A 13,258-nucleotide genomic window follows, 5' to 3' on the forward strand; every position below is an offset into this window, starting at 1 on the left:
CTCTTGTTTCATCTTTCAGCCTCTGATGTTGTGAGTCTGGACGGTGCCAGCAGCAGTCTGGTGTTCAGGTTGAGCCTGGGGCTGAGGCAGACGCCCAGAGATGCCGTGTCTCTCAAATTTAAAACCCTGAGGAATTCTGGGTCGCTGCTGCACCTGGAGGGAGAAGGAGGACTCGGCCTCAGTCTGGAGTTAGAGAGAGGAAAGCTGCTGCTGCTCAGAACAGGTAGAGCACACCTGATACATACAAATACGCTGAAGCTTATATATACTAACATCACATACATACTGATGCTGTACAGAAAAAAGAGATGAGAAACAGTCGAACTGTAGGGTGGTTGTCTATCAGGGACCTGGGCCTGGAGCCGAGGTAATGTGACCCCAAAGTCTGCCTGAGTCCACTTAAAGAGGCGGTCTTTTGCAAAAATCATGTTATTGTGCACTATTAATCGAATCACTATTGCAATGTCAGTGTGTGAAAATACATGATCTCATAACAGGCTGCAAATATTTTGTATTAAGTTTTACTTCCTACAGAAAGGCCTTTAAGTTTATGATAGAGCCACAATTACACAATGTAGAATTACCTTTATTTTGAAAAAGAAAAACTAATTTTTTAAAAATGACTTACTTCGAAAGCAGTTCTGTAAAAAACTTCAGGTTTTGTATTTTTTATGCCACTTTATATTTGAATTAGTATTTGAGCAAGTAGACTCATATCATTTATCATTTAGCAATCACAAGTGCAAGTTGTGATTTTGTTCAATATAATTGCTATTGCATTTTATCATCAAATTGTGCAGCACTACTTCATGTGCACTCTGGCACCATGAGTGGAAAATGCAAATACAACTACAGCATGCCCAAGTACTGGTTACTCATCAATGAGTAGAGCTAGAATGTCTCCTGTCTATTCAAAACTGTAATCTCCATGCAGCACAGCTCATGTTCTCTGAGCTGCAAGGTAGCTGTGGAAGTAGGAAGGAAGTAGGTTTGTTTTTGGTGTCTTTTAAATTATAATAGCATGCAAAGTAGCTTTAATTATGGACACGATTGTCTGAGTTGAGCATAAATAAATGTCGACCTAAGTGGTTGCCATTGTTTCCTCTTCCTCCTGCAAACCAATGCACGCTTATCACCATGGCCTGATTCAGACTATGAATATTCACAAATACACTCAGGCCTAGTGCTAAGTTATCAGAGTGAAGGCAGACCAGCAGAGGTTAGGGGAGGTGGGGGTGGTAATCATGTCTGGGCCCGGTACAGAACAACTGTGTCCAGTACATCTTCAAACCCTGTCCTGCCTGTGCTAACGTTGCTTCAGACAGATTTCTGTGTTCAACCCTTTCAGTCATCAAGGAGATGTTCACTGTGAAATCTGGTGTATAACCTGCACTTTTGATCCCTTTTTTCACCTAAAAGGATGGCTGTGGCTTACACACCAGGACGACTTAAAAACGGGTATGAAGTGTTGAGACATGCGATGTCATTACCACAAGTGTGTGCAGCTACCACTTAACCTTGCAAAGCAGATGGATTTGCCGTTTCTGTGTTTCTCACTGGCGAATCCATCTTGCAAAGCTCCAGTCTGAACAGTTTGGGCCCGGTTAGAAAGTGACAGGACCGATCAGCGATGGAGGCAGTACTTTCAGGTGCGGCGTAGTCGTGACGTGAGCAAGCAGCAACAAGAGGCTGGTGCAATTATGGCAAAAGAGATTAGCGTGAATGCTGCTAAAGTGTCAGTTTTATCAGAACTTGATGACATTTCTTCATTAACAGAAGAACAAACAGCATTGAGCTGTTTTCTTTTCAAAACGACAAAAGATCTACAGTCACCATGGTTCAGGTTATGCACTTCTTTCTGGAGTTTACTCCTTGGTAGCGGCTACGATGTCACCTGTTTTGTTGCTCTGATTGGCCCGTAAAGATGTGATAGACAGAAAGTTCATCCAATCACCCTCCGAGTTTTTTTCACAGGCTCTGCCCTTTCCCAAACACAGTCTATGGGAGGTTTTCCTGATGGACATGTGAAACAAATCTATCTGGCATGTCGGGTTAGCTACCACTGTCACACACTGCACAAGACTTTACACGGCTGAAAAAGTATCCCTACTGGTTGTTAGCTTCACTACTCAGAAAATGCTGGAATACATAACGGCATGAACCAAACCAGCAGGTATTGGCCCCGTTTTTACCTGCTTTGCCCTCACTTTAGCTCACAACTGTGTATTTAATGAACATGTGAAGTACACCATTAAGTAAATAAATCTGGTTTGACAGATAATACTCCTAAGTAAGGACAATATGTGACAAGTGGAGGCTGGAAAAGCAATTTGCATTCACTGGCTCTGTCTCATCACTGCAAGCTCAGAGCTCAACTACCATATTCCAGCTGGTAGATGCACAGATCCATACGACTTAAACAGGTGGCAAGAACAGAGCCACACAGCTACACAGAAACTTTAAGCTGTTGACTTTGCCGAGAGAATTTTAAATCTAAAGTAGGAGAAGGATTTAAACCTTCTCCCCCTTGGGAGAAATTAAAAACAGACTGTGGCTTATGTACCAGATTTCATACAGTACTTGTTTTTGTAGGGTTGATGAATCTCTGTGCAATAAAAAAAACCTTCTGTAGAAGACAAAGGACGAAACAAACCCCTCAGAGAAAAGTTCAGATTGGTTGTGGTTGGGAGGAAACAGAAGACGAGCACACTGCCGTCTGATTTGTTTAAATCTTATCTCACGCTCTGCTGTCTGCTCACAGCCATGATAGATAGTCCCGCTTACTGTAGCATGTGTTAGGGCTGGACTCTGCACGACTGATACATGGCTCACAGTCTGCACAGTACTGTGTATGTGTCTAAATGAACAAGTGTGTGAACAGGGCTACACCAGAGGTTGTCAGGCTGCCGTGCTGAATCATCACCATATGGCTCACCTCTCCTCAGGAACCCCATCTGGACACTGAAACACTTCCTCCATTTATTGCTGTATTTCTTTGGCTTCTCTCCATATCACACCTCTAAAACCTCCTCTGTCTTTTTATCCTAATCGCAGAATCCTAAAGCTCTGCGTTTCTTCCTCTTCTAAGTGTTTTTCCTACCATCACTGAGGCTATATGTATACCCTGGGATGCCCTATTAACATATTACCACCCTACCTTGAGTAGTACATTGCCGAAGATAATCCCATGTTGAAAGGAGTTTTTAATGACCGCAGCCGCTTAAACTCTCAGTGCCTGAAAACAATCTGTGCATCCCCCTTTACACAAGACCAAGCTATCCAATGAACCTTTGTGCCACAAAATCAAGTGAATTACTCTGAAAAAGTGTCTCCTCATCAAGAAGGATTATGTCACATTCAAGAGAAACCGTTCCACTGCTCCACCTAAATTACCTGTGATTGAAGTGAAGACTTTTCCAACTCCAACACAATCCATGCCGTCTTATGTAATGGCTGCTCTAACTTAAGGACTGTGTCATAATAAAGAAAGTTTGTGTCACTGTAAAGAGAGACTGCAGCTCAGAGAGAGGAAATTAAAACCATCCATTGAAATGATGGAGGGGAGAATAACAGGAGCCCTGCTTCTGCTGCCGCACATTTCGACTGAGAGCAACAAACAGGCTATCTTCCTCTTCTTCTTTTATTCTAAGCCCTTTCTTCCTTTTTGTTTCATTCCTTTATCACTTAATTTTCTGATCTAATTAGTGTTGTTTGTCTCCACAGATCCCCTGTTGTTTTATTTTTGCACATTACAAGATAGCGCTCCCCTTTTCCTTGTTTTACAGTCTATATTTCTGTTCTCCTCTCTGTCCCTGACACACAAAACAACCTTTTGATATTTCACTTCAAGCATCGTTTTGCCTCCAGACTTTCTCCTCAACTGTTGTTATCAGTGGGGCGCTAACAAGCGAGGATCACTTTTTTGTTGTAATGACTATGAAAAACGTTAGCGCTGCAATTCAGATAACCCCTTATTTGGTTACTTTTACATAAAGGGTTTTTTTTTTCTAGAAAGATAAAGTATTTCCACTTCCCTTTACCTGTTATTGCCACAGAAAAAAAAACTTCAAAGTATATGCACGGTTTCTGTTTCTCTCCTCCCATCTAAGTCGGCACTGAGGACAGCATTTACTTTGTAAAAATACCTCCTTTATTACTCTTTTTTTACGAAAGGGTCAAGATTGACATCATGATGAAGCGTAGGTTTAAGAGTCCATGTTGTATTGGACGTCAGCACTGAACAGGAAAAAACAGGCTTTTAATTTTTACTGCTCCCTTTGCCTGGAACAAATGGCATAATGTCTGAAACTCAATGATCAGGTCCCTTCTGCTGCTTCTAAAAGGATGTTCAGTGACTCATAGGATGACACATCTTGCTGCAATTTTTTTGCCAGACATGTTTACAACTGTGGACAATTTGACAAATAGTTTCTGTTTAAGTTTATGAATTTGTGTCTTTTGACATTTTCAATTTAGTTTTTTTGTGTGTATGCTCATTATTTGTCTGAACTATGGCTGCCAGTCTTAGCAAGGACACTTTTGAAAACAGATTTTAATCTCAACAAGGTTTTCATGGGTCAATAAAGGTTTAACAAAGTTTTTATCCTTTAAACAGCAGTTCCCAACACTGTTTGAATCTTCTGACTTCACCGTCAGACTGTCAGCATAATAAAGACTGTGAAGGTTATTATCACATCCATTTTTCCTGTTGTTTGGCTACGGATTATGGGTTGTAAACGAGACCATACAGTAATGATTAGTAACGACTGATTCAAAGGTACACTATCTGGCTACACCTGTTAATTATTGGTATCGGGTGTTTCGATCAGACCTGTTTCCACAGGTATATAAAAGGAAACACCTAGCCATGCGGTCTCCATTTTCAACCATTTGTAATACACCATGGGTCATTCTGAAGCGCTCAGGGACTTAAGTACTGTGATGATGCCACCTTGTGGAATTTTATCCCGGCTGGATATTCCACAGTCAACTCTAAAAGATATTTTTGAAAAGTGGAATTTTCTAACCTTGCAAAGCAGATGGATTTGCAAGAGGCCAGTGCAATTATGTGGAAAGACATTAGCGTGGATGCTGCTTAAGCGTAAGTTTTAATCAAAGCTTGATGACATTTCTTCATTAAAAGAACAAAGAACAACATTGAGTAGTTTTCTTTTCAAAAACGACAAAAGTCATGTACTGACATGTCTACAGTCACCATGCTTTGCGTTAAGCAGTTTTATATGGAGTTTACTCCTCAATAGGGGTGCACCTCGGTAACGGCTACGTCACGTGTTTTGTTGCTCCGATTGGCCTGTAAAGATGTGACAGACAGAACATTCATCCAGTCACCCTCTAAGCTTTTTTTCAAATGCTTTGCCCTTTCCCAAACAAAACACAGCCGCTCACCTCTTAACTGGAGTATGTAAGAAGGAGCACATTACTCCCATCCTGGCTTCCCTCCACTGGCTGCCTGTGCACTTTAGAGTCCATTTTAAGATTCTTTTATTTGTTTTTAAATCTTTGAATGGTCTGGCCCCGTCTTACCTGTCTGAGCTCCTTCACCCCTATGCTCCTGCTCGGTGCCTCAGGTCAGCTGATCTGCTGCTCCTGGAGGTACAGAGGTCAAAACGGAAGCTCAGAGGGGATAGAGCTTTTTCTATCGCTGCTCCCAAATTGTGGAGCGAGCTTCCCTCCCACATTAGACAAGCCTCCTTACTGTCCATTTTTAAAACTCGTCTTAAAACCCATTTTTATTCCTTGGCTTTCAACCCCACTTGAGACTCTGCTCCTGTGTTTATGGTTTGTCTTTAGTTATTGTTTTATTGTTCTTAAATTGTTTTAAAGACAATGAAATGATTATTTTAGTGTTTCTACCTATTCATTGTTTTAATTGTTTTATCCCTGCATTGTTTTGTCTGTATATGTACAGCACTTTGTTTCAGCTGTGGTTGTTTTAAAGTGCTTTATAAATAAAGTTAAGTTGAGTTGAGTTGAGTTGAGTCGAGTCTATGGGAGGTGTACCAGATGGATGTGTGAAACAAATCCATCTGGCATGTCAGGTTAGATTTGTCTAGGATCAAAAGCAACTCAGCCAAAGGCAGAGGACGATGTAAAATCCCATAGAGGGGTCAACAAGTAAAATGTAAAATTATGTAAACTTGTGCCACTTACGTCCTGTAGCAGTTAGCATTAGCCTTTGTGAATTAGTTGCTGTTTGCACCACAGCTTATTGGCATAGGAAGGGAGTTGTTTTGCACAATTCATTCTTCAATATTTGCAGATTTACAGGAGTGTAAATTGAACCAAGGGAGCTGTTCCCATGCAGAGCAGTTTAAGTGCAGTTCACATTGCATTCTCTGCACAAGGCCTACAAATCAACCTTGGTCTGTCTATCATCTCATTTTTGTTTTTTTATTGTTGCTTCTCTGTCCTTAAAGATTCTGTCTCATGACTTCTGCTGAATATCCCTCATCATTGGCATGATCATTTAGGTTACAGACGTGTAATTTTGGTCATTTTCTGCACACATTGACCCTGAGCACGTGCGTGGTAAGAGTTCTTTGTTAAGAAAGCAGACGAAGCGTGTGACTGAAAGTTGCAGAACTACCCTGCTCTGATCTCTCAGATCGACTCCCTCTTTTTCACTTTCCCGTCCTTCAAACAGTCATAAACTCATCCATCCAATAAAGCATCCAGTCATAAAGCCCCACTTCTCTGCTCTTTTTCCCTGACAACCTAATACTTCTTCAATTAATCAATGCCATTAAATACACTGATTTGTTTTTAAGTCTTGCCATGCTTCCTTTCACATTGATTTTTCTTGTCTCCCTCTGCTCCTGCAGACTTTAATCAAATAACTCATCAGGATAAATCTGTTGACAAGGCTGAACTCTAGCTTTTTCTCTCTGGGTGAAGATTTTTTTCTTCTCCAAGCTTCAGACAAATATTTCATGGCGCAAAAATTGACTGAAAGATACAATTGTCTATCATCTTCCAAACAGTGTCCGTATCTCCTTTTGAAGTTCTCCCTATAGAGTATCTGATACATTTTTAATGGCCCACTGTATTCAGCTCTTTCTGCAGCTCCTTCTCTCAGCAGAATCACAAAGTTTCTCTCAATACTTCGGGGGAATGCAACCACTTACTCGGAGCTGCTCGGGCTCATCTATCATTAATGAAGTCTCACTTTGTTTCCTTTGCAGTTTTTCAAGTGAAGCATTATCACATATTTGGCTGCGGCTCTCTGTTAACGTATGCGGATATCCCGGCGTCCCTAATGAGATGTGAGAGGTCGACCTCGGTGTGATCCTCGCTCTGGGATCGCGGAGAAAAGTGAAACATTTAGACTCGATATGGAGGCTGGCGTGTTGAAGCTGTCAGGACCGGGCTCGCTTCCCCCTGACAGCAGTTCCAATTGCATGAAAGAAACAGACTCGCAGGTCAGATGATAAGAGGAAAACAAACAAAAACAGCGTGGAAAACAAAAAAATATGACTGTCAGTTCAGGTAACATGAGACTGAAGGGAGAAAACACCCACACAGATAAGAAAAGTAAAGACAAAGTCTGCCAGAAGAAGACTATTATTGAAAGAACTAGGATAACAATGCTGATAAGTTCTTTAAAAATCACACTATCCAGTCAAATAACTTGTAGAAAAGCAATGAATGTTTCATTTTATCTTGTCTTGTTTCTTTTGTAACACAGAGTTCAGACTTTGCAAATTAAACAGCGCTGATGTGTTGATTAAAAGACATTTCTGACCCTGTAATTTCTTGTTCTCTGTGATTAGACTTCAATAACCGTCTTTGTCTCCGTCTGCTTTGTCCTCTCCTGCCTTCCCTTTTAAATTCATTTATCTTCTCATTGCTTATTTCCTTCCTTGATACTTCTTCTCATTTTCCTTCCTTTCCTTCCTTTTCTCCACGTCATCTCCTGCCTTCCCCTCCAAATTTAACCTTCAACACTCACTCATCAACCTCGCCTTTCTTCCTAACCTACCCTTTTTCTCCTAATTTCTCATTCTCTTCATCTTTTCCTCCAGGTAGGACTCCATCCTCTGAACCCCGGCGTCTCGCCTCCCTCGGCAGCCTGTTAGATGATCAGCACTGGCACCATTTGGCGTTTGAGCGGCGCGGCTCTCACCTCAACCTCACTGTGGACAAACACACAGAGAGGGTTCAAATCCATGCAGAGTTCAATCACTGGGACATCAAACAGGTGGGAGGGGACACCTCTCTGACAGAAAAACTGCAGACAAAAAAAATACCAAAGGAAATGTTCAGGATTTCATCTCAGCATGTGTCCTTTTGTGTGTAGTTGAGTGTAGGTGTAGTCCAGGACCATGGATCTCAGAAACCAGTCACCTCCAGGAGGAACTTCTACGGCTGCCTGGAGAACATCCGGTACAACGGTCGCAACTTAATAGACCTAGCTAAACACAAGGACCATCAAGTTACAGTTGTGGTGAGTACAGTTCACTCTAAAACCTGGTTCTAGCTTTCAAATATCATCAAACACTCATGGAATCAGCCCTAGGTGGACAAGAACGGCTACCTACTATAGGTGGTTTGTAATCACATGATCCCAAATGACGGTTAGGGGTCAGGAAGTAAGGGATGGCCTTTATGATGAGTGGGAATGGAGGGACGTTAGTACTCTTAAGCTCTAAATGGACCTGTGCCGTGCAGTTATCATCATACAATATTAGGGATATTCCGATACCACTTTTTCCTTCATGATACCATTCCAATACCAAGGTGTTGAGCATCAGCTGGTACTGAGTACTGATCCAATACCAGTTTGAACTTTCTGGACTGACTATGCAGACTAGCAAATTATTTTAGACCTATACATATTTATCCAGGCTTATTGAAAATACTGCCAGCAGGATTCAAAGGCATCAATAGGAAGGCACAACGTCTAGCTTCAAGAGGAAAAACAAGTAAGAGGCAACAATTTATGGTTCAAAAGTTATTTAACTTTTGATAAACTGTGTCACTTCTTGTCCTGTACGACAGCACCGGTCTGGAAGGCATTTTGACGATCACATTCAGAGAAACGCTGTCAGGCAGCCACTATTCTTCACTGCTGGGTCCTTTGGTTCTTCTTCGCTGCTCTGAAAACAGTAGCCCGTGCGTGCAGTGCTTTCCATCAGAGCAGATTAAATGATTCCCGGCTTATATAGCTAACATTTAGCATGGCTAAACAAAGCAAAACATAAAGCTAAACCAAACAGTATCAGATTGGTGTCCTCGCCAATAGCAATACCTGCATTTTAAGCAGTATCAGACGTATTTCTGATAGTGGCATTGGAATTGGAAAACTCTATAAAATATTGACATACATTGTAAAAGTGTTTTTTCCACAGTTTAACCCTGTGAGACCAACGTTGTCATATACAATAAAGTGAGACTCAGGTTACATATCGTTAAAAAATACTGTCTTTCCTCTGGAAGCACTCTGTTTTGCCTTTCTAATGACGCTATCCACGCCTTCGTAGCTCTTAAGGATGCTTCTCTCCTGAGCCTCGAATTTGGGTGACTTTGTGGGGCATTTAAAGATTTACTCTACACAAGTAACTCCAATACTGAATGTCTTTTTTATCAATTTTTAATCTTTAGCCACCAATTTGTTTCCCTGTAATGGTTGTCACATGAGCTGTGACAACCAGTGGCAGGCTGTTCCCATTGCTGGGTCTTTCTTTTCCAAGCGGCATGTCTCAACAGTGTAGACAGCCTGAATAGCTCATAAATAGAAAGAAAATGAGACAGAAAGCCTGTGATGTGGTGGTGGCTCTGTGTCACTTCAGACAGGAACAGATTTGAATAATGGCACAAAAACAGCATGTACAAAAAAAATGCAAAGATTTTTTTTTTTTTTTTATGGTAACAATGTGAACATTTTTAAGCTTTCTTACCACAGAAGGATTTTTTTTTGTCCCAAAGAGGTGAGAGAATAGGTTTGTGCAAAGAAAGTCTCTGTGTCACATATAAAAAATGTAAAGTTTTAGTTTCTGTCTTTTATTTTTTCTTCATTTTGTGAAGACAATTAATATCAGAGTTTACTCAGTTCCGCAAACCTTCTGGCATCAAGCCTCATTTAGCCAGAAGAAGGGAGCCAAGAGCCTCGGGGAGTCTTGTACTGAACTAAGGGCTAGCTGAGCCCATTGAACATAAGAATAAATCCTCATTTTGTCACAAATATGCTTTTGATGGAAATTGTTATGTGCCATAAACCAAAAGCTTCTGGGATGAGCAGCTGTGTAGCCTGTTTACAAAATGGTTCTAAATGTGAGCCACAGTAGCTACCCCCCATTTGACTGCCAGTGTCCTTTACTTCATCCTTGTCCATATTTCACATTTAAAAGGCCAAAATAGTACCAAATGAAGAGTCATCCAAACAACCAGCTCTACTGAGCTGAGCCAGATGATTTGATCTCTTAAAAGAGACTGATTACCTGTCATGATGAACGAGAGTGGATGGAGATCAGCCAAAGAAACAGGAGAAATATCAGACCTCTTTGTGCCAAACAGTGACCAAACTATACTGAAACAAACCAGACCTCTTTGTGGAGGCTTTAGATAGAAGCATTTGTAAATCCTGCCTTCTGCATTTGTTTGTTTGTTTGTTTGTTTGCATGAATATTTCACTACTCTCAGGCACAAAAGTAGTTTAAGAATGAAGAATGTTTGCATTTCCACACTTTGAACTCCTGAAAAAGTCTTAAACATCTTAAAACATGACCTTTTTGTCACAGTTCTCTATGCAGAAATCATTTCTTGCCCCCAAAAGGGAGTTCTTTGCTGCTATGTGCAAAAAGACTATGTATTTTTAGTCACTTTGTGTGATTTGAATCAGAGTCTTAAAGAGTAAAATACTACAAAAAAGCCAACTTCTCATCTTCAGCACAGGACAGTGCTGACTGGTTATGAGACAGACTAAAAAATCTTATACAGTACTAATACATGTGAATATTCAGCCCTTTGTGTGTCTTGTGGCACCACACAGAGTTGTTTTCCATCCCTCTGGCATGATGGTGACACATCTCATAAATCATTTGGGATAGGCAAAAAGCTTTGATGTTGAGCTCCTCAAACTCTCTGAGCTCTCATCTTTCATCTCTAAAAGAGAAAACAGACTAAACAGCTGGAGATGTGCCACCAAAATAAAATCTGCAGGCTAAATTAGGCCCACCATGATTCTCTTTTGTGCCGTGATTAGCAGATAATGTGACTGGCGCATTAATAAACATGCTTACAAATGCTGGGCATACACAAGCCAGGACTCTACTAAGGCTTATGCAGTGTTAATCAGTCTTTTACATGCGTAGTGGAGTAAATGACACCCGTGCTAAGATGCAGGTGTGTTTGTACAGGTTTGCATGCTGATAGCACCCCAGGGAAATCATCTAGATGCAGTAGCTGCTGCTAATTAGCTGCTAGCTGTTTAATGAAGCTGATAAAAGCTTAACAAGGACTCGACATTAGACTTCCAAGTCTTCTTGTTTTGTTTACTGCAACTAGTAGATGTTTCTAAATGACTTGAAGAGGACCAAATTCTTGTCTTTCTTTTGTTTTACACTTTCTGACCACTTTATTAGGTATACTTGTTCAACTTCTTATTAACATAATCAGCTTATCTCATGGCGAAGGGTGGTTTTAGTCATTTGTAGGCCCCAGGCTAAGACCAGTATGAGGCCGCTACCCATTTATCAAAAACAGCAAGATTCTGGTGAAAGCCTAATGGTGCTGATACTTGATGACAACAAAAATGTAAGTCAAGTTCTAGACACAGAATATTTGGCTTGTACACAATCCAAACTGTCCAAAAACATTTGCAATATTCCCACATTTTGAGGTTTTAAGAATTTTTCATATGCTTCAAAATGGTAAGATCTCAATTGTTTTAGTGATCAATGGAGAAACCTCCTACTGCCCCTTGATGCTGATTGGTCCTGTCCCTCTCTAACCAGGCCAAACTGTCCAGACGGGAGCTTTGCAAGATGGATTCACCAGTAAGAAACATGAAAACTGATGTATCCATCTGCTTTGCAAGGTTAACCCTTGGAAACATTATGTACAGATCTGCTTTAGGATTAGTTGCGGGAGCGGTTGCTTGCTTTAGCTTCCGTTTGCATAATTACTTCAACAAAGGGTCCAGCTTTAGCAAACATAGCAGGAGCTAACACAGCTAATGTAGCTCGTTTGATTTAGCTTTAGCTCATCAGTTATGTAGCTCAGTTACCTACTTAGCTTATATATGTAGCGAGCATAGCTAATGTAGTGAATGTAACTTTGTTAGCTTCAGCTACCTTAGTTATGTTATCTGCATAGCTTATGTAGCTTTCTTTGTCTTACACTTCTCCACCTTAGCTGCATAAGAGTGTTTTCATTGAGGACAAGAAATTGGAAAAAAAAATAATCTAACATAGCTAATGTAGCTTATGTAGCTGTGTTAGATTTAAATTTTGCTACCTTAGTTATGTAGCCATGATTTCTTACTAGCTTACATAGCTTTTCCACCTCAGCTGAGAGTGGTTAGAGTGGTTTTAGACGAGAAATATATTAATCTAACAAAGATAGCGTAGCTTAGGCTCACAAGTGTAGCTGCATTACCTATGTAGCTTAGCTTAGCTACATAGGTTATATAGCTGCCAAATTTTGCCAAATTTAACTGCATTTCTCTTTTTTTTACACACAATTCTGCTGCTTTAAACCCATTTTTGCGACTTTTTCTTCCCTTTTTTTCAATGTTAAACCATTTTTGCCAATTTAAACACATTTTGCCACATTTTACCCATTTCTGCTACTTTTAACCTGTTTTAATTTTGTCTAAAGACAAGAGTCTTACATTTGGAACACTGCTATATTATAAATTATAAATTATAAACTTAGCACAAAAAGTAAGGCAATTTGTGTTTGGTAGATTATTTCTTTGTTGAAACAATGCTTCTTGGTAATAAATCTTATACCGTTGGAAAGCCTGTTTATTACCCTTTTAAATGGTGCCACATTTGTGGGATGAGCAGCAGAGCTGAGTATGTGTGTTTGCTCATGAAAAATGTGCCAAATCTTCTCTGCCAGTTTTACATAAATAGGAAAATATATTGTTGCTTTGATAGAAGTATTTATATTTCAGGTAAGAAACAAAATAATGAAATATGGTTAGCACAGCTAAACTTTAAATACGTCTATGACTGCTGATTTCCATGCCCCCCTCTATTTGGCTGGGCTCCAGAAAGCTCTCCCCTCTATCCTC

General features: G+C 40.4%; 1 protein-coding gene across 1 annotated transcript in view; it reads left to right on the forward strand.

Moving 5' to 3' along the window:
• LOC121520599 (contactin-associated protein-like 4) overlaps positions 1 to 13,258 on the forward strand; it is a 222,844-nt gene that overhangs the window by 89,566 nt on the left and 120,020 nt on the right. Inside the window, exons 5-7 of the mRNA XM_041804138.1 lie at positions 20 to 223; positions 8,043 to 8,218; positions 8,318 to 8,464. Of these exons, the coding sequence (XP_041660072.1) occupies positions 20 to 223; positions 8,043 to 8,218; positions 8,318 to 8,464 (527 nt within the window). The remainder of the gene's footprint in view (positions 1 to 19; positions 224 to 8,042; positions 8,219 to 8,317; positions 8,465 to 13,258) is intronic.

This window comes from Cheilinus undulatus, linkage group 13 (genome assembly GCF_018320785.1).
Source record: "Cheilinus undulatus linkage group 13, ASM1832078v1, whole genome shotgun sequence".
Taxonomy (NCBI): Eukaryota; Metazoa; Chordata; class Actinopteri; order Labriformes; family Labridae; genus Cheilinus; species Cheilinus undulatus.